The sequence below is a fragment of the Condylostylus longicornis genome, unplaced genomic scaffold, assembly GCF_029603195.1.
Source record: "Condylostylus longicornis isolate FDR11 unplaced genomic scaffold, ASM2960319v2 ptg000135l, whole genome shotgun sequence".
Taxonomy (NCBI): Eukaryota; Metazoa; Arthropoda; class Insecta; order Diptera; family Dolichopodidae; genus Condylostylus; species Condylostylus longicornis.
In genome coordinates, this window is record NW_026578103.1 from 12,256,834 (window position 1) to 12,282,356 (window position 25,523).

The 25,523-nt window shown below is 24.3% G+C and overlaps 1 protein-coding gene across 1 annotated transcript; it reads right to left on the bottom strand.

Moving 5' to 3' along the window:
- Positions 1 to 1,096: 1,096 nt before the first annotated feature.
- On the bottom strand, positions 1,097 to 15,900 carry LOC129615181 (phospholipase A1-like). Its single transcript, XM_055530280.1, has 4 exons — positions 15,718 to 15,900; positions 15,323 to 15,549; positions 2,001 to 2,276; positions 1,097 to 1,905 (listed from the first exon to the last, which is right to left on the bottom strand). The coding sequence occupies exons 1-4, from the start codon at positions 15,898 to 15,900 to the stop codon at positions 1,185 to 1,187; spliced, it is 1,407 nt and encodes a 468-aa protein (XP_055386255.1). The 3' UTR covers positions 1,097 to 1,184.
- Between the last annotated feature and the right edge of the window lie 9,623 nt (positions 15,901 to 25,523).

Here is a 25,523-nt window from a genome sequence, read left to right on the forward strand (position 1 = left end):
TAAAAAATTGTAGTGTGTTGTTGGTACATATAGCTTTATATTATAGATATAAAGACGAGCTTATTTATACTTGCAAAACAGTTATATTTGTGACCTAAATGGATTCGTTTCGGTATTCTTTCATTTTTGTACATGAAATACAATAGCCATTGAATGGGAATAAGTGTTCCAGCAACTGCTATTGTATTTATATTGAATCATTTGTGATATTGAATCATCCGGGTGGGATACATGCGTGGCATAAATCACAAATTAATTTAGTGTAGGAAAAAATAACAATGTGACCATGATTAGGGGCGCTCGTAATACCCGGTTAGCAAAAGTTTGTTTGATTTGTTACATTGATTTTACATTTTTAAGTTCATTGAAAGGGTACTCAACATTGAAGCTAAGTATAATTTAATTTCAAGATTTGAGGTCTTAATTGAATTTTGTGTTAATTTTTTATGTAATTATGTCACCATTAAGTGTTTTGATTAATTGATGAGTTGTTTTTAATTCCAATTTGCATATTAAAATTTACTTGTTAATATTGTTTTACATGTTAACTATTATGAAAATTGTAGAAAGTGCAAACAAATATTTTGCAATATACATATTTAGTTTTCTTAGTTTTGTAATACTCGTACGAATTTTCATCCGCAAAATAGAAGTGTGTACATTTCATAATATTTGTGCAGGTGTTTTAAAACAAAGCAAAGCTTAGTATTTGAATCCATTTTAAAAATATTTTTAAAAATCTTTCAACATTGTTAATAAATTAAATAATAGAGTTTATTCATATGTAAATGAATGTGTTTATATTAAACAAAGAAATTCATATTTTGTAAAATGTAAATGAAATGCAATTTATAGACTAGAATCAATTGAATAGTTTATAAGAAACTTAAAATTATTAAAAATCAAAACTTAATATGTTTTTTAAAAACTGCTACATTTATATTTTTGATTAAAAATTAAGGTTATTCAGTATACACTAAATTTAATTACATTTCTTCATGAATTTCTTTTGAAATATTATTCAAATTCGAAAAATTTGTAAGTGATTCAACATTAAAAAAAAAAAAAACAAAATTTAAAAACTGATTCAGTTTATTAATAAAATAAAATAATTTCTTAAATTTAGTACCTTAACTGTAAAAAATTAACATTAGATTTTTTATCACATTTTCTATTTTAAAGTCTTAATGCTCTCCAATCGCATAAGGATATGCTTTATTAGTTGGTAAAATGAATATACCATCTGCTTTATCATTATTTGTTTTACCACCCATTCTTATATCATCTGCATTTATATTACAATTATTTTTTTTAATTTCTTCCATATTATTACATTTTTTTGGTATAAATTCATTAACTCTTTCAACTGATTCAGCATAATATTGAAATGATCTACTATGTGAGCATGAAATTTTTAAACATCCTGGTTGTTTTGTTCCACCATTTGGATAAAATGATGCTATACCAATTGGATTAAAAAATCCTAATATACCAGCATTTGTATGAATTGTTTCAACATATTCTGCATCACCAGCAGATAAACGTTCATCAATTGCATCAACTTTAAAACATGGTAGTGCTGGATCTAAACCAATAATTGAAGGAAGTTTTCCTCTTTTGATATTTTTTCCAGCAAAACCTGCTACATGAGCTCCTAAACTATGACCAATTAATTTAATTTGTTGAAATTTAAGTTTATGTTTTTCATTTAAAATATCTATTAATTTAGCAAGTTGCTTTCCAACGTTATCAACACAACATCTAGCTGCAAAATAATTTATTGTTTTTGAACAAGAGCTCCAATCTAATACAATAACATTATAATCATCTTTATGAAGATATGCTTCGGTTATAACTCTATTTACTGATGATCCATAATTATTATTCCAGCCGTGTATAATAAATCTATATAGAAAAATGAATAAAAAAAATATATATTATATTTAAAATTTTAGTTGTCACAAAAAAGTGAATAATTCATAATGTTCAATATTATATACCTTGTTGGTTTCCGATAGTTAAAATTCGAATTCTTGATTGTCTCAGAATCACTAGATTTTAATTCTTGTTTTTCTTCAACTGACGGATTTTTTCTGGTATACAAATAAAATTTAACATCAACATCACCATTGGCCGGATCACATAAAGGTTTACATGATAAATTTAATTCTTCTAAATCGATTTTATCCCAAAATGAATCTTGATCATCATTGTAAAGTGATAAATTCTGTTGTAATGGTAAACTGTGACTCCAGCCAATTCCAAAAATTAATAGAAATAATGAAAAATTAAAAGAAATCATTTTTAACTCTTCAACTGTGTGTTCTCTATTAAAATAAATTTCTAAAATTCAATTTAATTTATATAAATACTACGAGGTAGTTAATTTATTGATTTTTATAGAATACAATTAAATTTATTTATGTAGGAAATTCTATCTTTGCACCTATATACGAGTATAAGTTATATTAAAGAAATACCCAAATATCCCAACTAATACCATAGCTTAAAATTATAAAATTTTATTTAATCGCATTTGATAATTATTTTGGATTTTTATACCTTAATAACAATAATTATTAAAAATGTTATAAATTTTCATTAAAGAAGCGTAATGACATTATATGACATAATAATTAACGGTAATAAATACTTAAGAAATTTTTATTTTATTACCTTATTAATTAATTTTAAAAAATTATAAATATTTTAATTTTAGAATAAAATTTTACTTAGCAATTATTGTTATTGTCGTACAGAATGTAGAAAATGTGAATAAACTTAATAAAAATTTTGCTATGTAATGCCAAAATATTTTGATTAATATTAAAAAATTTCGAGAAAATTAAGGTACGGCTGCTATTATTTTTGATTTTAAAAAAAATATTACTTCAAACTCTTAAATTTTTAGAATAATATATGGCTGTATGGAAAGAAAATAATTGCTTAGTAAAAATTTCAATTTTTAATTGTTAGACTTAGGGCCTACTCCAATATAATTTAATTTTTGAAATTTTATTAGTTGAATAGGTCAAATTAAATTAAGATTTGCTATCAGATTTTTGTTATAATTCTTATCGTAATTTGCAATATATAACATAATTGAAAGTCAAAGACCTTTTTTTATATACATATATGTGATATTTTATAACCTCAGTTCCACGATTTTTTATAAATTTCCAAAAATTTTATAATTTCTTATTTTGTTGATAACTTTTTATTATTTTTAGTTTTTCTTTTATTATTAGTGCCTATTTACAAGACAGAATTAATTTTTATGTAATATTATTTATTGAAAGACGGAGATTGATTTCCTGGATTTATCTTGCTTTTTATAAAAACAAAATTAATTATGTACTAAGAATAAGTGTGAAATAAGTAAGAATATCTCCATAATTATTATCTCTTTGATAATTTTCACTTGATAAGAGAAAAAAAAACATGAAAATGAATTTAAAAATTTTTATAATTTTTGTCAAAAAATTTTAAATTTAATCTTATTTGACTCTTCTAACTGGTTACAACAATATTCTTTTCTTCAAAATATTACGATTGAATTTTGAAATATTTATTTGCAAAATAAATTATGTAATTTGGATTTTTTAATATTAGTTTATAAAAATTTATGTGTATATAGAATAAACACAATGTACATAAAGATATTTGTGCACAGTCAATTTTGATTAATCAATTTCTTAAAGAGTTTTTATTCGTAAGAAAACTACAACGTAAATCATTCGGTAATTACGCGCCGCAAATAAATTGCGTTCGCCAATTTATTTCATATAAAAAACGTTTGGATAATTTCAAAACAAATTCAGTTTAAGGGTCTTATCATGATCGGCGATGCGATGATTAGCGAATTAGTCTAAATTTTAGACGAATAATTGCCGAATTTATGACGTCTTAAAGTAGCGAAATCTTGGATCTGACGAATGAAATTATCCGCCGATCATGAATTAAGATTTTACTGAATTCGTTAATTTTTTCCCAAATCATGACAAGAGCCTAAATTCGTTTGCAGTTTAAAAATAAATGTATTAATTTTTAAAAATTAAGGCTGTATTCTTACTTAGGGTGGGACTATAGCTATTATTTAGAAATGTTAAGCTAAGACTGGGAGCGTATTTAATTATTAATATTAGTAAGTCATAAAGATTTAAATTCGATATTTTGAATTTTACCAAAAATAGAATTATAACCCTACAAAATATAAAAAAAACCCGATCCTATCATGTAAACAAACTTTTATGAGGAATTGCTTTTTAAAAATATTTTACGGTCGCACTTATTATTCAGTAATTTTATAATAGCGTAATAGCATTATCAATAATTATTATATTATACCGATACACTTATTACTTAATAAATATAGATTATTGAATATTTGATAAAATATTTATTATTTTGTACTTTTTCATTATAACCCCTGTGAACATAATATTGCTATATGATTATGTTAATTAAAACCCGAGTAATAAATTTTCTTGACTTTCTAAGTTTTATAAGTTTGAATATACGAGTATGTCTTTATGTTAACTCAATTTCAATAATTACAGATTACAGAAAACTGAATTTACATTTATTATAGAATTGCTGACAATTAATCAGGTAACTTTAACACTTTTGAAACTAAAAATGTAAAAAAAAAATTTTTTGTTGTCCGACATATTTTAATTAAATTTTTTTATGAGAAGGCACTTATCTAAAACATAGAAAGTTAAGAATTGTTTTCACCCACTATTTAGAATAATTAGTCTGTAATTTATTGACGTAATCTAAATAATTTTATTTAAAAAAAATGTCCTTTGAAACTAGCAACATAATTTAAGATTTTTAACAATTCTTATAGGAATTACTCGTATATATTTTAATTAATAATTGAAATAAATTTAATTTATTTGGAAAAAATAAGTCGGCAATATGCTGTACACATCATAGGCTTTTTCTTGTCAATAAATTAAGTGTTTTCCTTAAGTGGAATAAAGTTATAAAAACTTTAAATTTTATCAGATCATTTAAAATTCACGGAAGCTTAATTTTAATATATTTAAGTATAATAATATTATCTTTATCTTTAAAAACTTAATATAGGAAAAATTTTGGTTAATAAATTTTGTTTCCGCTAAGTCTACCATAACATCGGCATCGTAAAATTATAGTTACAATAAAATAATAAATTTACCAAGACGAAAAAATGAACATACTGTATAAGTACTTATAGTATACATTTCAATAGTGTTTTTAAGTAGGGCCATTATTTGTGCGAAAATATAGTGTCGCTTATAAGGAAAACGAGTACCCATAACGTATTTATAAATGTGATGCATATATATAGTATATTTATTTAAAATTCTTTTACTATTATATTATAGTTTTCAAAGAGAAAATTATATAACAAATTTTTTTTAAAGTATTAATAATTTTTGAATGCTTCGTTAAATTTGTTACAATTTTTGGTTTTTCCGGTTTTGCGTACATTTAGAAAAACATAAATTTTTAAATACCATACAGCTGTTAGGCGTATATATTCTTCTGGTTTTGTAAAGGTTTCTATATATTTTGAAATAGTTATGAAAATTTAAAAGAATTTTTGCACTTAGTACTATAAAAAATGTATACGTTCTTTTGAAAATTATTTCTATAAATTTGTATGTCTCTTTAGGATAGTATAAATTAAATAAGTGCTTTCGTTTATTAATATCTTAATATTGTTTAGTAAGATTCTAGATTAGATAAATTTTCTGTTCCCATACAAATAGTTATTACAAGAATTTTTGAGAAAAAGAGTCTAACAATTAGAGAGATAAAACTAGAGAGCTAATAGTGTTCTAATTTGTACGAGTAATTTAGATATGAGGGGAAAATATTAAAATAAATTTTTTTTTCGTTAAAATTTCTTCTGGTAAATTAGATATATTGCCTCGTTATGCTCTGTTAAATTATAAAATATAAAATTTAATAACTATTATTAAATTAAAAAATAATTTAAGTTTATATCGAAATTTACATATGCATAGTTGTTTCTCGCTTTATTGAAACATAAACGTTCCACTATTCTTTTTAATCATTTCCGGTAAAATCTCATTTTTAACACAAATCGGAGATATAAAATCCAAAAATTAATATTTAAATATTTTTGTAAATTAAGATTTAATAATGATTTGTGATTACGGTAGGTTCGTCACCTACTTAGTAAACTCAATGATGTAGAAACTTGTTCATGGTTTAGCGATATCATATATACCAGCCCTATGCTACTCCCAGGAGCGAAAAAGGATAAAAACAAAAAGATATTTGTGATTTTACATACCGTTATCTGCTTATGGTAGAGAATGGTGGTAATGTGTATATAATAGGAAAATTTCTGTAATAATTTTAGATGCGTTTATGTAATAAAGAGTTATCTTGTATTTATTAGTATTAATATCTTTCAAGCCTTTAAAAATTTAAAATATTAGCTAACACTTAAATTAAATTAGCTAGTACTTAAAATGTAAGTGTTTAAGCTTCTAAAATATTTTTAGTCTTCTATACAAGAAAAAAGTAATACATATATAGTATTGTAAAGTTTAATTACATGTGCGCGGTTTAAGAATATTTACTCTAAAATTTGCGCTTGCACTTTCACCATATTGAATTAATGCACTTAAAAAAAGATTCTTTCAATAGCTATGATAAGCATTTATTTAAGTATCCCGTTTTATATAATCGGTTTCAATTATTTTCTGAAAAAAATAAACTATAATTAAATAATTAATTATAAAATTTAAAATTAGGAATTAACGATAAAAAAATTTTATCTTTTTTATATTGGGTATTTAGTGAACTATATAATTTTATACTAGTTTTTTACCGACTTATTAAAAACAATATCGTAAATTCAGTTTCTAAAAGGCTTCATACTCAAATGTATACTCATTTCAATTTAACTTTAACAATTCTTTATGTACACAGCTAAATCCCGCTAAATTATAATTGGTATTATGTAGTTTATGACATAATATTATTATTGTTTACGGCAACATTTTGAAAACAAAACAAGAAAATTGCTCGAAATTTAAATAACCATATAATTTATATTATTATTGTTTATTATTCTTTTATTGATTAAAATTTATTTGCTCCAGTTATATTTGTTAAAATTTCAGTTTATTTCAGTTAATGATATTATATAAAGAGTTCTTTTGATAATTTATAGATTAAGTACTGTAAACAAATTTAAATCACAAATTAAAAAAAATTGTTTTTTTCCTTACGACACTTGTTTATAACCCTACGAATTTATGTTCTTAAGAGTATTATGAATTTATTATTTCGTTTGTATGGCTGAGAAATAAATGTTACAGTGTCAAGTTCTGAATTGATTAAACCATATTTGTCCGTCCGCCCGTACCAGCTATATTTCAAAGACTAATTCAGACAAGCTCAGATCAAATTATTACAATAATAATTTATTATGGTAAATACCACAGCTTATATTATATCAAAAAATTTTGCACACAAAATATTATGGTAAAGTGGCCATTTAGTTCTTATTAAAGTTGTTGAGATAGTTAAGGTCTATACAATTTTTAATTCGAGCACGAACTATGTGAATATCAGGAAAACGAATTCGTAATCGTTTATTAGTACGGAAATCACATGGTTGGCACTACCAACTATATATCTATTCTGGTTGTTGGTTTGTAAGTGTTAATTAAATGGTATTCTACTTCCATATCCATACCGATTTAAATAAAGTTGGGTCAAACCAATGGTTTGTATTGTAGCACTTTTCCCTTCAACAAGTGAAAATTCTGCTTTTAAATACAGTCTATATATACCTATCACACTATTGTATTAAAATTATTTTCATTCATATACAAAGCTATTTCAAAAAAGGATTGCATATATTTAGGATGACGCATATATGCAGTCTTTGAAATAAAGCAAAAATTAATATAAAGAGGGGTTAACATAATGCTCGATTTTAAGGGTTAATTGTGTGAGTTAAGAAAAATAATTATATTTTTTAATGTCATGGAATTTACCGTTAGCTTTTTGCGTTTATAGAAATTTGAAAAAGCTTGCGGTTTCGGAAATATAAGGTGTCAAAAATTCAAATTTTACAAATTTCAAGTGGCCATAACTTGAGAGGGGGTGGAGATGGAAAAAAATTTTCTTCAAACGAAATGAAGCATTTATTAATGTCTAAAAGTCCCAAAAATTTCAAGCTTCTACAGGCTGGGGTCTAGAAGAAAAACGGCATCAAAAATTTGGAAAAAAAGGACTTTAGATAACGGTAAATTTGAACGGCCATTTTGTTTTTCTAAAGTTTAACTATAGTATACCGCGGTAGGGTAAGCAAGCCACTGCCTTTCTGCGTTTGCAAAATTTCAAAAATGCTTGTGGTTTCATTGCAACAAATAGTTAAAGTAGGCTATTTTTAGTGCTTTGGGGGGGTATAACTTCTAAAGGGGGGGAGATAGGTAAAAATTTTGTTCTACGAAAATAAGTTTCTAGTAAATATCTATGTACGTATTAAATTTCAGCTTTCTATCTTTAAGAATGTAGAAGTTTTGTAAACAGACACACGGACGGACGGACGGACGGACGGACGGACAGAGTGAAACTAATAAGCACTTTTTTTCAAAAAATTTTTGGAAAAGTGCTAAAAATTACATATTATTTTAATGATTAAAATAGAAATTCATAAACGGTATCCCCTTGCCGACTTCTTGAAATTAATAATATCTATATTATTTCTTCCTTATTTTCCGTTTTTATAGGTATTCAAAGATCGTTCAAAGAACAAAAATAATATGTTTATTAATATTAACAAAACCTTGGTATGAAATATTAGAATATAAATACTTTTGTATTACACTAACAGTTTATACTATTTCGAAATAGTAATAATTAAAAATTTTTTTGAAATACCGATTTATACTCGTAGGAGTTATTTTGTGTAGGAGAACAAAATGAAAAGAGAGCAGATTTATATTTATGAAATAAATCAATTAATTCTCTTGAAAGTTTATTACATTATTATTTTTCTCAATTTTTAATAATTTATTTCTCTTTAGTTTTCCTTTATTACCTGAAATATATTTGGATATTGGGGTACTCTCAAAAGGAATGCAAGTAAAAGAAACGAATTGTAATTTCAAATAATTTTTTCATTTTTATTTTTTTTTTTTATTGAATTTGTTTTATTAAGTAAAGTAGCCATTTGTTTTTTTTATTCATACTATATGTGTTTTACAAGTAGATTAATATATTTTTTAATATTTTCTTTTAGGTATAAGTAGGTATTAAGTAATTGCATTTCATAAAATCAAAAGTAAAATCAAATTTCAAAAGAGAAATACAAAGTATTTTTTTTTATCATTTTTTGTTTGAAGTCTTATTAAATTAGTGAATTTTGTATAATGTATATAAATTTCTTCAAGGTAACTGAATTCCGAAACAGTTCGTTTCACACAATTTTTTTTTTATTTTACTTGAAAGTAAATTTAAATATCTCAAAAAAGAATTGTTTGCCTTTGAACAAAATTTATTGAAATAAATTTTTCTTTTCTTTTTCAAAAATTTCTTCGAATGCTGTGAAATATTATTATATATTTAAGATTTATGGAATCAAATCAAAAATCATTTTAATATAACGCAATATAGGTGTCTTATAGTTCACCGACAACGTATGGAAGAGATAGGGGATTTTCGTTTATTCACTTCTAGAATAGTTCTAGCTTGTAGTACATTTGTAAAATTCACGCTACATACACTGAAAATATAGATCGTTCAAAAATTACTGGCTGCAATAAAGTGCGTTTGGAAATTCAATTTGCAATAAAGAAATGTTAGAAATGTAGCGCAGATTTCTAGTATAAATTTTGTTGCTGCTTCATTAATTTTCTTTCTTTAAATTTAAAATGCAAAAAAAAATTTTAAATTTAAAAATGGTAGATGCAGATATTGAAGGGTTATTTACAAGAGATTATTAGGAAATTCAATACTTGTGTAAGATTCAAAAAAGAAAAATATTGAATTTTATAATTACTTGGCAAAAAAAGTGTTAAATAATCATGATAAAGGAGTTAAATATAAAATTTATGTTCTGTTGATTGTTTACACTAGATATAAATAGAATTTTTAAATAAGTATACGCCTAAATGGCCCATTAAAGGGGTTAAAGTTTTATAAATTATTCTGCTTTTACATTAATGTATTACGGCTAAAATTTTAAATATTACATTACGCCTAAATTTATGCAAATTTTATAATTTTAATTAATTGTGTACCTACATACTTAATAAAATTATTCTTGAAACTTTTGTTACAAACAGTTTTCCGTATTACCATTATTCATAATAATATATTGCACTTTTTTTTTAATTTTCGGTTACTAAAAAAAAACCAACATTTTTTTGAATATTTTTTTTTGTGTAAATATTTTTAATATACAAAGAAATTCGAAATCCCTGATGGCGTTCGTGAAGCATTAAAATTTTATGATCCTTTGAAAAATAAAATATGAAGAAAAAAAAAAACATTTTTTCTTTTGAAGAAAAAAGGAAGACTAATAAAGAAAGCAATAATGTCATCATTAGATTGAACAAACCTGAAGTTTTCCTCTGGTGTATCATTAAAAAGGCAAGCAAAAAAAAAAATTTATAGCTTTAAAAAGTTTATGACTTAATTTTAATGTCGAGAATTTCAAATATAGATTATTAGGATTATCACTTTAAGTGACTTACCTACTTCCTTTTTCCTTTTCGTTTTTTTTTTTTTGTAAATTCAAAAAATTTGAAGAATTTATTGAAAGTGCGGAAGAGGAAAAGAATGGAAGATAATGGAAAATAAAAATTTTTACTTGGAATATTAAAATGCATGTATTTTTTAAACTTAACTTTTCTTTTAATTTATTATGGTGCTATTTTTAATAAAATATTTTTATACAATGACGGTAAAATACTTAAAGGGATAATGAAAATTCGTAAAATTATTTAAAATGTTTGAGCGAGTAATATATGAGTAATTATTATGAATTGAAATGATAAATGTGATTTTGCATTCGTATATTATTAAAATATATTTATACGTAGGCTATATAGTTAATGATAATTATGAGATTTATGGAGAAGATTGTGTTTTACGCAGTTTAAGATTATATGTTCTTCGGAAATTTTTGTATATTCAAGAAATTCGATATTATTTTGGAAAAGTTAAATCAGATTGAATTTTTTATTAATTTGAATCATAATGGTTTAAATTTTTATCTTAACGTAATCAAATCTTAATGTTATTAATATTTTATAATTTTTTAATTTAAAAGTTCGATTTTTAACTGAAAATTTGAAACTTTACATTTAATTGCTTTTTTGACCGAATTTTCGTGCTGTTTTCATAACGTGCTGTTTTAACAATTGTCCTAACTACTACAGCATAATATAAAAATCAAGGCCAATTTATGAAGTATTATATATTATTTCGACTTATAAAAAACCCCGAATAATTCTACCCCGAGCTTATAAAACACGCAATATAAAATTTAAACTTAATTATTCAATTTTTATATCTAATTGTAGAGCAATATTTAAGTTTATTGGCAACTTTATATTGATTAAGTTTTGTGTTTCATTTCCGGTTTACTGTATGCGTTAATAAATGTTCAATCGAGACAAAGGCGCTTTTGAAAATTAACCCATTTTACTCGTAATACACATTCTTTATAATTTTTCAATGCGAGTAAATATTTCAAGAACTTTTTTAATAAATTTGGAATTAAATTAATATTTTCTAATAGAAAAAATATTGTCTACATAATTTTTACCAGAATTTCGCCCAAAGAGAAAGAAATGATGAATTTAATTTAAAGATGAAAGAAGGCATATTTATTAATCAATTTATTTGAATGTGAATAGATTTTTCTAAATGTTCGATATTTATAGAGAATGCAGCAAGTGGATAACAAGTTGTTTTAAGTATCTAGTGAGAACCATTGCTTATATACGTGAAATTTTTACTGCAATATTTAATCAGAAACATTTTTTTATATTTTTTACAATATACGTAAAAAATGTCCTTATAGCTTTACTATATTACATTATTAAAGTAAAATTATTTCTTTACTATACCCGTAAAGATTTTTTAATGATATATAAATAAAAAATTATGTAAATAAACTCGGAAAAAAAAAATAAATATACAAAATGTGTATTTCAGGTAAATGTAAAATATATTTACCTGTGTAAGTTTATTTTACTTGTGACATCATTAAATCAACTGACATATGCTACTATTATATAGTTTTCCTTTTTTTTAAATTTGTAATGCGGGAATTTTGGTCATACAATTTTAACAATATGTTATTTATTCGCTGTATACGGTTTTATTTTTTACATTATGTTTATTTAATATTATGTACTTCGTATTTATTACGAAAAGGAGAAGAAAAATATTTATGAAGTGATTATGAAAAAATTAATTGCAAAAAAAAATGTTATTATAATAAAGAAAAAATGAAAAAATGCCATGGTGTCAACGCGTAACTCGCAGCAGTGTGTATTGTCTAGTGAAAGTGTTACAGAAGATTATGAAAATCAGTTCGATTTCTTTTTCGGGAATACCTCGAAAAGTTAAGTTGATTAAACCGTCCCGCTCTCACAATCAGTTCAGCCGAACTTAAGGTACTGCTCTGCACAAACAGACAGACGAAAGTTTAAATTTAAAAATAGTTTGTTTGCACTTCCCTGGCATCGAGTAAAGCATTTCTACCAAAAACTTTACATGTGGAATTTGGCTCCACCACATTTCCTTATTGTATGCAACGCGCGGCCGGTAAATTAACTCAAACTATTATAGAAATAGTCGAGTGATCACGTCAACATTGAGATCTCTGTATGATGTATGTAAACATATCAAATACGGGAAGCATATACCTAATAGTCTCGATGATATTACTAAAACCGTGCTGCTATTATTGTTGTAATATTGCAAAAGTTGCTGCTTCGACAGATAAATTCAGTTCATGCTATAATTCGTACTCTAAACAATTTATGAAAATTCAATTAACCTAGCCAAAAAGGTTTTTCTGAGTTATTATGCTGATGAACTTTAAGACAATTCTTTTAGCTTTTTTTGTTTCCTTTTACTTAACCATACTTCTACTTACTTAACAAAAATTTTCCGTCAAATAACAAAAGTAACAAATTCCAATACTTTGAAAAAAAAATATTATTTATTTTTTATATGAGTTGCACGTTTTTTTTTTGTTTCCTTATTCCACTTGGGAGCATTAGAGCCATTCACTTAGTTTTTTAGAGATAAGCTTCAGTTTTATAAATCGTCGCATTAACTAGGCCTTGAATAGCTTGCCGTAGTCTTTTTTTATATTAAATATAAATTAAGGATGAGCCCGGCCTAGATAGCCTTAACCTATCCTATATCTAGGCTTAAAAGATATATAGATAGGGGTAATTAGTCTTATATCAGCATTCGATATTGCGTATTAAGTCAATAGGTAATACAATGTCAAGAACAATTTTAATAGTGATCTGTCCATAGTCTGAACACGAGAGCTTTCCGTTAACGAACCGATACTATAAAAAACAATATTTATATTTTTTTTAAATTCAGAATTTTGTTTAATATTTTATAAAAGTTTACATCCGAAATTTAAGCACTTACAACATTCTAACAAAGTGTTTGTTTTGGAAAGTAGACACATTCTTATTATTTTCGAATTTTCAAATTAAATACGGAAAATATTTTCATTTTTTCTGGTTAGACATTAGAAATATAAAAACAGAAAATTTGTAGAAAAATATGGCTAGCAATAAACAATTTTAAGCCCTTTCCAAAGAGCGATTAAATAGAAAAAAAAACTAAAACATGAAAATAAAATAATATAGAATCTTTAACAAGGACCTTTTTTTCATTCTCAAGGTTAAACAGCTAAATAATAACAGGGACACAAAAATAACTTGTCAAAACAACGAAACAAATGAAACATACACAAAAAAAAAATAGAAAGAGAAAAAAAAATTAGTCTAGTTGGTCACGTCTTATGTTCGAAATCCATTTTCAAATTGGGAATAATTTAGATGTAAACTAAACAATAAACATTTAACAAGGAATTGTTTTTTTTTATGTTGTTTTTTTTTGTTATACGCCGGAAGATGGAATATTTTGAATTCTATTCATTTTAATAAAACAATTCATTTCGACTTAGGAACATTTTCTTTTTTATATTGCCCAGAATAAGGAAAACGATGCTAATTGAAATGAAAATATTAAAGAAAAGTGTTGGAAAATAAATTGTGAATTCTATAAAGGAGATTTAATTTAGTTATATTATTTTCACTTTGTTTTCTTTATCAATTTGATGGGGTAATTGGGTTGTAAAAGGAAAATTTGTATTTTTTTTTATAGATTGTTAATAAAGATTTCTAATTTAATAAAATGCTTACGTTTTCTATGCATATTACATGATTTATTAGAAGATACTTTTTTGTATTAAAGAATAAAGTTTAAATGTTCGAATGAATAGTTTCTAACATTACTACAAAAATTAGTAATATAAAATATGGCTCATGAAATAGAACACGATTACAAGAAAGTAACACTTCAAACTGTTTCGGAGTAGTTGGACGTAATTTATAGATGGAAATTTGTTTTGTATGGAAATCCTATTACATATAATGTGAAGTGAAGTTATGGGCCGATGCTATTAGTAATATGTTATAAATTAGAATAATCATAGTATTCAAAATATAAAAAATTATATGATTCACCTTTTTGTTAGTATTTTTTAAAATTTTGGATTTAGTTGACTAAAATGGGAAAGAAATATAAGTATATTTACAAATGTACTCACAACATTTTCTACCGATTCACAACATTTTTGGTCGACTTTTATTGTTATAATTAAGATTTTATTTTAATTATTAGAAAACTTTCGAATGCAACATTAACCATTACTTTGAAATTTTGCAGCATACTTATTTGATATCTTTTCAATTAATGCTATCCAAAAGTCGATATGCATTGTGCATTTACATGCAACTATTCTCTTGCACCACCACAGAATGAAATTATTTTGAAGTACTTAGTTACATAATTTAATTTATGAACGTTTATAGATGTTGTGATACATTTATATTGGCATACATTTAGATTTTAGAAAAATTAATTTTTATTACTTTTATATTTATGTGTAAAATTTCATTAGAGCACTTATTTTTTGTGTAATATTCAAATTAATATTCAGGATATAGAAAACATTTTAGGTAAATCTATTAAAAATATTTGTATACACAAAATATGCTACGGCACAAACCGCCAAACAAATCCTACAAAAGATATTGCAATTAATATATGATTATTATGAGTTTGAGTATGTGTTGGCGCTGGTGTGGACGAAGTAATAAAGTTTTCAATTGTTGTCGGAAAACTTTCATCATAGTAATCAAAATCTTCAATATCTAGAGGTTTTCCGATATACTCACACATTGTTGAATTTGGCATTCGAGAATAATCATAAAATCTCATTTTTGAAATTTCGATCTAAAAAAAAATCAAAACAAAGAAAAGTTAATTGTACTTGAAATTTGGAGTGCCATTTGGAGTGTTATTAAACATGTGACACTCAATGTGTTAAGTTTGAAAAAAATTGTACTATTAAAGAAATATCAAATAGTAATATCAATCTGTTTGATATTACTACATACTTACTGGTATGGATTTATTTTGATCTTTATTTTGAATTTGTCCAATAGTTAATATAAGAGCTTTATTAACATTTATGATATCATTTTCAGATTTGCCCTCTCTTTTAACATCATAATAACATAATTTTTCACAATCAATCCAAAATTTAATCCATGGTTCTTTAGTTACCTGGTGAATTCCATACATAATATTATGCCATTTACCATCTAAAAACTGTATAATAATTGAACAATAATAAGCAAATTCTTACAATTCAAAAAACTTACATTTAATTTATTCTTTAAACGAAACTTATAAATTACATGTAGAGAATATTTTTTTATTTCAATTCTTATAATTTTATATTTAAGTTCGAAAATTACTGATAATTGAAAAATTTCATTATCCTTATCTTGTATATTAATCAATTTAAAATTTGTATTTGAGGTAATCTTATAAGGACTTAATCGAAACATGCATTCAAATGAATGCATTGATGATATATTTTGAAATTTTTTTCCAATATCAACAGAAAATAAAGCATTTTCTTGCATAGGATAGAATAATTTGCCATCTTCATAAAACATTCCTAACGATTCATTAAAATCTCTGGTAACGATATATTCACCTGATAAAGAAAATTATACAACAAAAAGAAAAATTTATAAAATTCTTAAATTCCTTTATTCAAAAATTTTATTTACTGTTAACATTGTCCAAATGTCCTCCAAAGAAAAATGAAATAAATAACAGTATAAATTTCATTTTCAAGAAATAAACTAGAGCTAAAATCAAAGATTCAGTTTTAGTTAGAAGCTTTCGGATGTGTTCCAATCTAAACTTAATATTTTACTGAAATATTTTTAGAAATGTAAGTTTTATTAATTTTTATGGTTTGATATTTTAGTTCTTTCGTTGCATAATTAAAATTTCATTATAATGCGCTTCAGTAAATAATTTGTTGGGCATAATAAATTTTGATTTCATTTGTAACACCAGAAAATTACAATAGAAGACCAATATGTAGCGGAATAATAAGATTTCTATAATAGTGTAATGCGAAATGAAGGTTTCCACTTTCTTCATTTCTGGACACATTTATAAGATTTTTAATTTGACAAAAAAATTTTTCCAAATATGGAAGGTCAAAATTTTATATAGCCAAATAATTTAGCCAAAATTGCAATCTTTTTGAGTTTTGAATTAAATGTATTCAGGCTCAGTTTTTCTGAAAATATAAGAAATTTCGAATATAAGAAATTTTAATTTGATTACAGATTTTTCGATTAGTAAACTTTAAAAATAATATTCGTAAATCTTGCTCAAAAATGTATTTTTCCAAAAAATCCCGAGAATTTTCATTTTAACTCGTTTGAAAACCTAACTCCGTTTTTAATCTTAAAATTTATCATTAGGCGAATATTATTTTGTTAAATTAAATTTTTTTATAAATTTTATTATTAGTGTGGTCGCGATTTTTTTTGCCTCTTTCCTAGACTATGACAGCGTAACAATGTCCGCAAGAATAATTATGTAATTTTTTAAAAATTGCGGAATGTTTAAGTTTACAATTATTTTTTTTTTTTTTTTGATAAAACTAAATTTTTACATAAATTTTTAAATTAAATAATAAAAAAAAATTTTATTATAAGAACTATGAGAGATAAAAAAAAAAAATTTATTCGTAAGTTTCATTAATAAACAGAATGAATCACCACCTACATATATAAAAAATATAAAAAGTTAATCTTTATCGCTTCAAGTCAGAACTGCGATAAATTTGCAATCTTTATATTTTATGTAAAAATTTTAAATATTCTAAGCTCATATAAACTGAAAACTATTGTAACAAAATATTCATGTTTATCACACAGCAAAAAAATAAGTAATATTTTCTTAAATATTTCTAAATGACTGTATTTTTATGTATTTATCCGAACTATGTCCTCAAATTAAATTAATATTCTTTTATATAAAAAAGAAAAGTTGTACACATTCTAAAATTGCCAATAATATCAATACGAATTTAAGAATTAGAATAGGTAAATGATGGCAGACCAAGAGCAACATGGAAAGTAACGTAACTTAATTTTGTTGCAACTAACCAATGGAATAAGAATCTAAACCAGTTTATAAAGGACTCGGCTGGCAGCTTCAACTAAACCTAAATCTAAAACAGCATAACTATTTTGAAATTTATTTAAATCGATTTAAATAATTGTGATTTAGCTATGATTTTTCACTCTAAACACGAAAAAAATAATTACAGATTTTATTGAGCGAATGCCAGAAAATTGAACTGACAAAAGTGATACCAGAAATTATTCTATTAAATGACATAGAACACTCCGTGAATTCATCAACTCTAGTATTAACAAAAACACACTTTTTTTAAAATACTTCCAATTGTATTTGCCTTAAACCTGTAGATTTTTCTAGTTTTTCTTTTATTTTTTTTTTAAGAAAAAGGTCGTTCAATTCATTTATGTAAATTGTAATGGTAGCCAAATTTTATAAGAATGAATTTATGTCTATATGTCACTATACGGTAAACATAAAAACACAACATACATACAAATATATATTAAGAATGAAAAAAATATAAAAAATAAATATTATATGAAATTAAGTCATGTATGCTGTCAAACGGTTGTTAAATCTTATATACATACAAAATTAAGTACATACATGTATGAAATGTATGAAAAAAAATTGAAAAGAAAAAAGGAGTTAAAAGAAAATTCCATTCAATTTTTCACAAAAATTTTTACAATCAGTTAAATTTAAAGCTCCCTTGTCATGTTTCGTCAATTCGTCAACTCTTATACATATATTTTTTAGAAAACCAAAAAACAAAAAAGAAAATGAACAAAAAGTTCTTTTAATGAGGTGAAGTCCGTACAAGAAATTTTAAGGATTTACGTACTCTTTTTTTCTTTTATTGCCATGTATGTATGTTTTTATACTTTTTATAACCTACTTGGATTTCGTAAATGACATCTTAAAATGTGTATGAAGAATTTTTATGGGTCATGAACTTGATATTATGCATACATGTACATATATGTATGTATGTATAAATAAGACATTATAAAATCACTACAATATACAAAATCTCCATATGAAACGTAAACATGTAAATAATAAGATGGAAGAGAAATTTTTTTTTCAGCAATTTAATTGACAATGTTGTTTTCTTTCTAACATAAATAAAAGTTTTTGAAAATACGAAAGGATTTTTATTACTTTCCCTTGTTTCCCTTGTTCCCTTGAATTTAAAGGTTTAAAATTTTGAAAAAAATTTTTGTTGTTTGTTTTTATAAGCTCAAAAGATTTTATGAAAGTTCACACATTAATTTTAATAAAAAAAAATAAAGTTGGGTCAAACCAATGATTTGTAATGTAGAACTTTTGCCTTCAACAAGTAAAAATACAGCTTTTAAAAATAGTCTATATACTACACAATTAAAATTACTTTCATTCACATAGGAATATTTTACAAAAATTGCAACCTTTAAGGTGAAATCTTTGAAATAAAACGAAAAAAAAAATTGAAAGAGGCGTTAGCCCAATTTTTGTAAAATATGCTCGAATTTAAGGGTTAATTGCTTAAGTTAAGAAAAATAGAAATATTTTGTAATGGTATGGCGTTTACTGTTAGCTTTCTGCATTTATGCAAATTGAAAACGCTTGCAGTTTCGGAAATATAAGGTGCCAACAATTCGAATTTTTCAAATTTCATGAGGGAATAACTTGAGAAGGGGCTTAAGAGAGGAAAAAATTCTTCAAACGAAATAAACTATTTGCTATGTGTAGTAGTTGCTAAAATTTCAGGCACCTACAACATGAGGTCTAGCAGAAAAATTAAAAATACCGGAAAATTTTAACGGCCTTTTTGTTTTTTTAAAGTTTAAGTATGGTATATGCTGTGGGAGAAGAAGCCAGCCACCATTTTCTTTTGTTTGCAAAAGTTGAAGATGCTCAGATGGTTTCATTGCAAAAGATATTTTTTATATAAATGTTTCTAGTAAAAATCTATGCTAATGCACATATAAAATTTCAGCTTTCTATTTTCAAAGATGCAGAAATTTTGCAAAGAACTCCGTGGATTTATGAACGGACGGACAGATTGAAGCTAATAAGCACTTTTTCAAAATTTGTTTTTGGAAAAAGTGCTGAAAATCCAACATACGTGCATATTTGATAAATGTAGTTTTAAATATTTTTAGATATTTTTTTAAGGATAATTAAACGACATGTGTCAAATGATAATCTTTGTAATCCCAACGGGTTATGAAACTATTAAAAATCAAATCACAATTTTAAAAAAAAAAAATTTTAAATTTAACAGTTAGATTAAATTTAATTTTGTTGCTTGGTTTTTCTTTCATCAAATCTTTAAAAAGCTTTTTTTTTTTTGTTTTGATTCGTTTATTAAAAGTCAATCCCTCAAACGCATAATAAATTGTAATCCTTTAAGAGAGATTAACTTCAAATAGAGCGTTTTATTTTTTTAAAGTACACTTTGATTAAAAGCATATAATGAATGTAAAAATTGTAGTAATGAAATGGTAAAATCATACAAAAACAGGTAAACAAAATATATTGAGGATTATTGAATAACGCTGATGTTGAAAAAGGATATTATGGTATAGACTGTGTATAGAGGATTAATTTATATTATTGTATAAAATCAAAATGTGTTGAAAATGTTTTGTTCACATACAAAACAAATTTTAAAATCTAAATTCTAGGCACATATTAAATTTGTTTCAATAAGAAATAAAACTTTAATTGAGAAATAGATCAAAATGTTTTGAAGAGTGAAAATTTATTTATGTGGAATAGAAAGAAAAGAAAAGTATGAAAATTTATTCATGTAGATTCAGCTTATAAAATTGTACTATGAAAACAAATGCTATACGGGCTAAATTTATTAGTATTTTAGTTACGAGAAAAATTTTAAAGAAAAAAATATTCCTTATGCTTGTAATACATTCAAACTTTGTATGGAACGCCTAATTTAAAAAATTTCAATAATTAACAATTTGCTTATTTTTAAAAATTTTCTTTGAACTGAGGAAAAGTACTGAAATTTAATGAGCAATATAAGATTTTAAATTTTTAAAAAAAATTTATTATGAAATTTTGCTAAAAAGTGGAAAAGAAATTTTTATATTTCTTCACTTGGTGCAATTGAGAACGCTATTCCAAATTAACTGAACTAAACTTAATTTATATTTTGTTTAGCAATAATTTTTAATTAGAATTTTTGGAACTAAAAAGTTTAAGGGTTAAATACAAAATTCTATCAAATATTATTTTTTTCTATATTTCATAAACAGAAAAGCGGAAGTGTATACTTAAAAATTAAGATTTCTCCAAAACACTTTTCATTCTCATAAAATTATCAACTTTAAGACTTATTTTGCTTTTACAATTTTCTTGAATATTTCTTTGAAAAAAAGATGTTATAAAAGAATTATAAGAGATTATGCAAAGGTAGAGATTGATAAGATGTTGAATTAACTAAAATAATTAACCGAAAATAAAAAACCTATTTGATAATTGGAATTGCAATGTCATAATTAATGGGTTATGAATTAGTTAAAGGCAGTGGATTTAAGAGAAATTTTATGCAATATTTAAAAAAAATTTAACGCAAATGAAAATCTTCAAATATAAAAGTTCAACATTAAAAATATTTTTTGAAACTTGGCTAGTTATTAGCCGCCAGTCCGTGAAAATGTTTACAAAACTTGACCTTTGATGTTAGAAAGCTGAAATTTCATATGTACATAGATCTTTATTAAAAATTTCCGTAGAAAAAAAGTTTTACCTATCTCCTCCCTCTAAAAGTTATGGCCCCTCAAAAATCCCAAACATACACTTACTTTAAGGAAATTATAAACATTTTTCAAATATTGCAAATTTGTTTTTTTACTAATTTATTCTACAGCAGCACTTCTAATTTTTGATATCTTTTTTTTTCTGCTATCAAAAAATATAATTATTTTTTTTAACTCAGGCAATTAGTCCTTAAATTCGAGCATAATGTTAATATCTCTTTCAATTTTTCTTCTCAACCTAAATGTATGCAATCTTCGAAATTTTAGCATTATGGCTAAGAAGAGCTTTAGTAATGTGGCTATGTGAAAGACTGTTTTTGAAAACAGTATTTTCAACTGTTAAGGCGAAAAATGTTAATTTACGAATTGTTAGTTTGACTCAACTTTATTTTTATATTTACTTTCAGTATTTATTTTCTGTAATATATAAGCTTCGATTTCATACATTTGTTTCATACTTTTATTTCGTACAAACAAATGAGATAATAACGCGCGGATTTGAATGCAATATAAAATTTAATAAGGGAGTAGTATATTTTTCGTATCTTACCTGATTACAATAAGATAATCTTAAAAATTTACATATTGCAATTCAACTGTAAAATTTTACATATCCAACTTTCATATAAAATTTATATTTTAAATATTTTACAAAATTTCAGCATGTACTGTGTTTATATTGCAACATTTGATACAAAAAATATTATTATATAAATTGAATTCGGCAGCATAATCGCAACGCTGTATTTTTGATTTCACCAATATTCTTTTATGAAAAAATTTTCCTCCATGATTATTTTTCTTTCTTGTATTCGCGACGTTATTTATTAAAATTTCGATGGTTTCATTAATCAATTCATATCGTCACAATTTCTTTTCTTTTATTGAATTGTAAAACTTTAAGCAGATGACGGAAACTTTTATATCAATATCCTTTCAAAAGTTTAACAACTTACTTTCAAAAGAAAATTTTTTTTATCATGTACATAAATGCTTTTATGTTTTTTTTTTTATTTTTATAACCTTTTAAAATATGGTGTATAAGGATAAGAAATATTTCGAAAATTTATTTTCATCCTTATCGAACTTTAAAATTACAATATAGTGCGTGTATATTAAATTTCATGAAACATTTTTCAGAAATTAATTCACCTGGAAAATACGAGTATGTATCATAGTAATTTTTTGTTCGGCTAGCCATTATTTCGTCTTGTCGAAAATCACGTGTTAGCGATTTGAATTCAGATAATATTATTTCCGAAAAATTATTTTGTGTATAATGATTCATTTAAACGGTAAGGCATCATATATATTATGTCCTTAATAAGTGGCTGATATTAATATAAAAATATTTTTAATATCAGCCGGTCATAGAAGAATAATAGCAGTGCATTAGCCTACTCAAGGCTAGTGCACTGTTATGATTGTATTTATATTACTCTTCAAAAATGTGTGCAATAAGATTTGTCTATCAGTAAAAACTCTTAATAGAATTTGCTTTCTGCGTTAATGTTTTAAAAATGTTAGCTTTACTTTAATTACTGAAATGAAATGTGCTTCATTACAGATTGAATGCATTTAATCGACTTTAGTTTTTTGAATCTTATTGAACTATTTTAAATTTCTATAATGTTATTATAATAGAAACCTTTCAAAACGTTAATTTTTGCATCGTGTTGAAACAATTTCCAAATTTTTTAAAAACTTTTATATTTATTATGACTTTCCGCAGAGTCAAAAGCCAAAAGGATAAAATATAATTGAAATGTTTTTTATACCTCCTTTAAACAAAAAGTTCCTACGTGTTTCGGCAAAATTTTTATAAGGTTCTGTAAAAAATATGATTTTCACCTTTTATATAAGTTAAAATTTAAATTTGTATATAGTACATGTGCCATAGCTTATATTATATTTACATATATTCATTTGAGCGAATATTTTCTTTTAGACTGCAAAAGGAAAATAAATGAAGCAATAGTTTGGATGTCTTCATTAAAGCATAAATACGATATTTCTACAATTTATAGTTTTCGATAATTTATAACAAAGTATTGTAGCAGTAGATTTTGTATTCAGGAACGTCAGCCAAGAATTCTCAAAATTTTTGTACAGAATTTAGCCATTTTGGCATTTGACAAAGTTGTATCATATATATTGGCAGATTCTGTGAGTTCCTAGTGGCCACGAAAAATACTTGGAATTATTCTATTTATTTTATTAAGGTTTTGCAAAATATTTATTCAAATATCGCTCAGTCAATTGCCTTGCTTTTTCTAATTAAATCCGAAATTCCATATTGAATCTAGACAGATTTTATATATTTCCTATAGCAATATTTTCAATTAAAAAATATTACAGAGAACAAATTTGATAGATATACAATTTCTTCAAAAATGTAGTTAGCTGTTTTCAATAATGTAATTTTATTTACCTTACCGTAGCAGTTTTTCCTACATGAACGAATTCTAGGTTTATTAAATTTTTAAATTTCTCAGAGTTATTTTATAAGTTTTGTGGAAAAAATAATATATAATCACTACATTATTGTTACTATTAGCATGAAAACTATTATATTTAATTTTACAAAAAAAAAAAATAAAAATATATAAAAAGATTGTTAATAAAAATATATAAAAAGTTTTTATCCTGGAAACCACATATTTTGCATACTAAAGTAAGAATATTGTGTTTATGGTTGAATTTTTAATTTTTTCTTTTCTCAAAATATAAAAAGTTAACCTTGAATTTAAAGTAAATCTGAAGAAATTTACATAATACGAGTATACCTTTATGTGAAGTTTTCCTATGCAGAATTTTAAATATTTAAAAAAAAAATTGTAAAAAGTTGATTTACATAAAGTAAGAGGATGCATTATTAAAATAATCCTTAAATTTTTTTTAACTAAAATATTGAAACATGGTTTTTGATATAATGCTATGCTTTAAACATACTGGTATATATAATAACTTGCGTTATAATATTGAAATAGTATTTAAATAACTTGGAATACACTAAGAGTAGAGATACTATTCCACTAACTAAGGCACGTTTACAACTTTTTACTTTAACAATAGAATTATTATGAGCTTGTAGATCATACACTGACTGCCACCAACGGGAGTTTTATAAATAATTTGAAATACTTATAAATTATGATGGCAAAACTTCAATAGGTGTAGCATTATAAAGAGGCTTAAATAGAAATTACTTACACTTTGTTATATAATGAAAGTTTTTGATTTTTTTATTAAATTTAAATTATGTTTAGTATACGAACAAATACTTTTGCGTTTCTAAATTATATGTCCAATGCTCTATATATTTGGTACGATGCCACTTGCTCATGGAAATAGTATAAAAATGTAATTATTTTCTCGTGGTAGAATTTTAATATTAACATTTTAATATACAAAAATGTTAAATTTCAACATTAGCATCGGTCCTTTAACTGAAGTGTGGGTTTAAACTTCGGTCAGATCACACAAATCAATAGTTTTAAATATTTAATATATACGGAACAATCTGCGGCAGGCTCATCACCTACCTAGCTAAAAAGCCAATGAAATATCAATATCATGCACTAGCCCTATACACTTCCTAGAGTTGAAATAGAAAAAAAAAATTATTTGGTATGCTTCATTCTGGTAGGTTAATCGTATTTATATTATCTCATTCTCATTGGTTTAAAGTCAGAGAATAATTAATTAAATTTATACTTGAAAATGTATAAATAATTTTGTGATTTAAATTTTCAATACCCAAGAATAACTTGTAACAAGAATAACAATATTTTCATTTAATTTTTTTAACTATTTGAAAGTTGTCAAAGAGCTTAGATTTCCCTTAATAGAAGATTTATATCTCACTTATCTTGAACCGCAGTTGCAGAAATGGGATAACGATCAAAATTTACTTCAGGCAAATTTGTTTAACCAAAACACACAGCTTTTATATATTACAGGTACGTACTTCCCTTATCA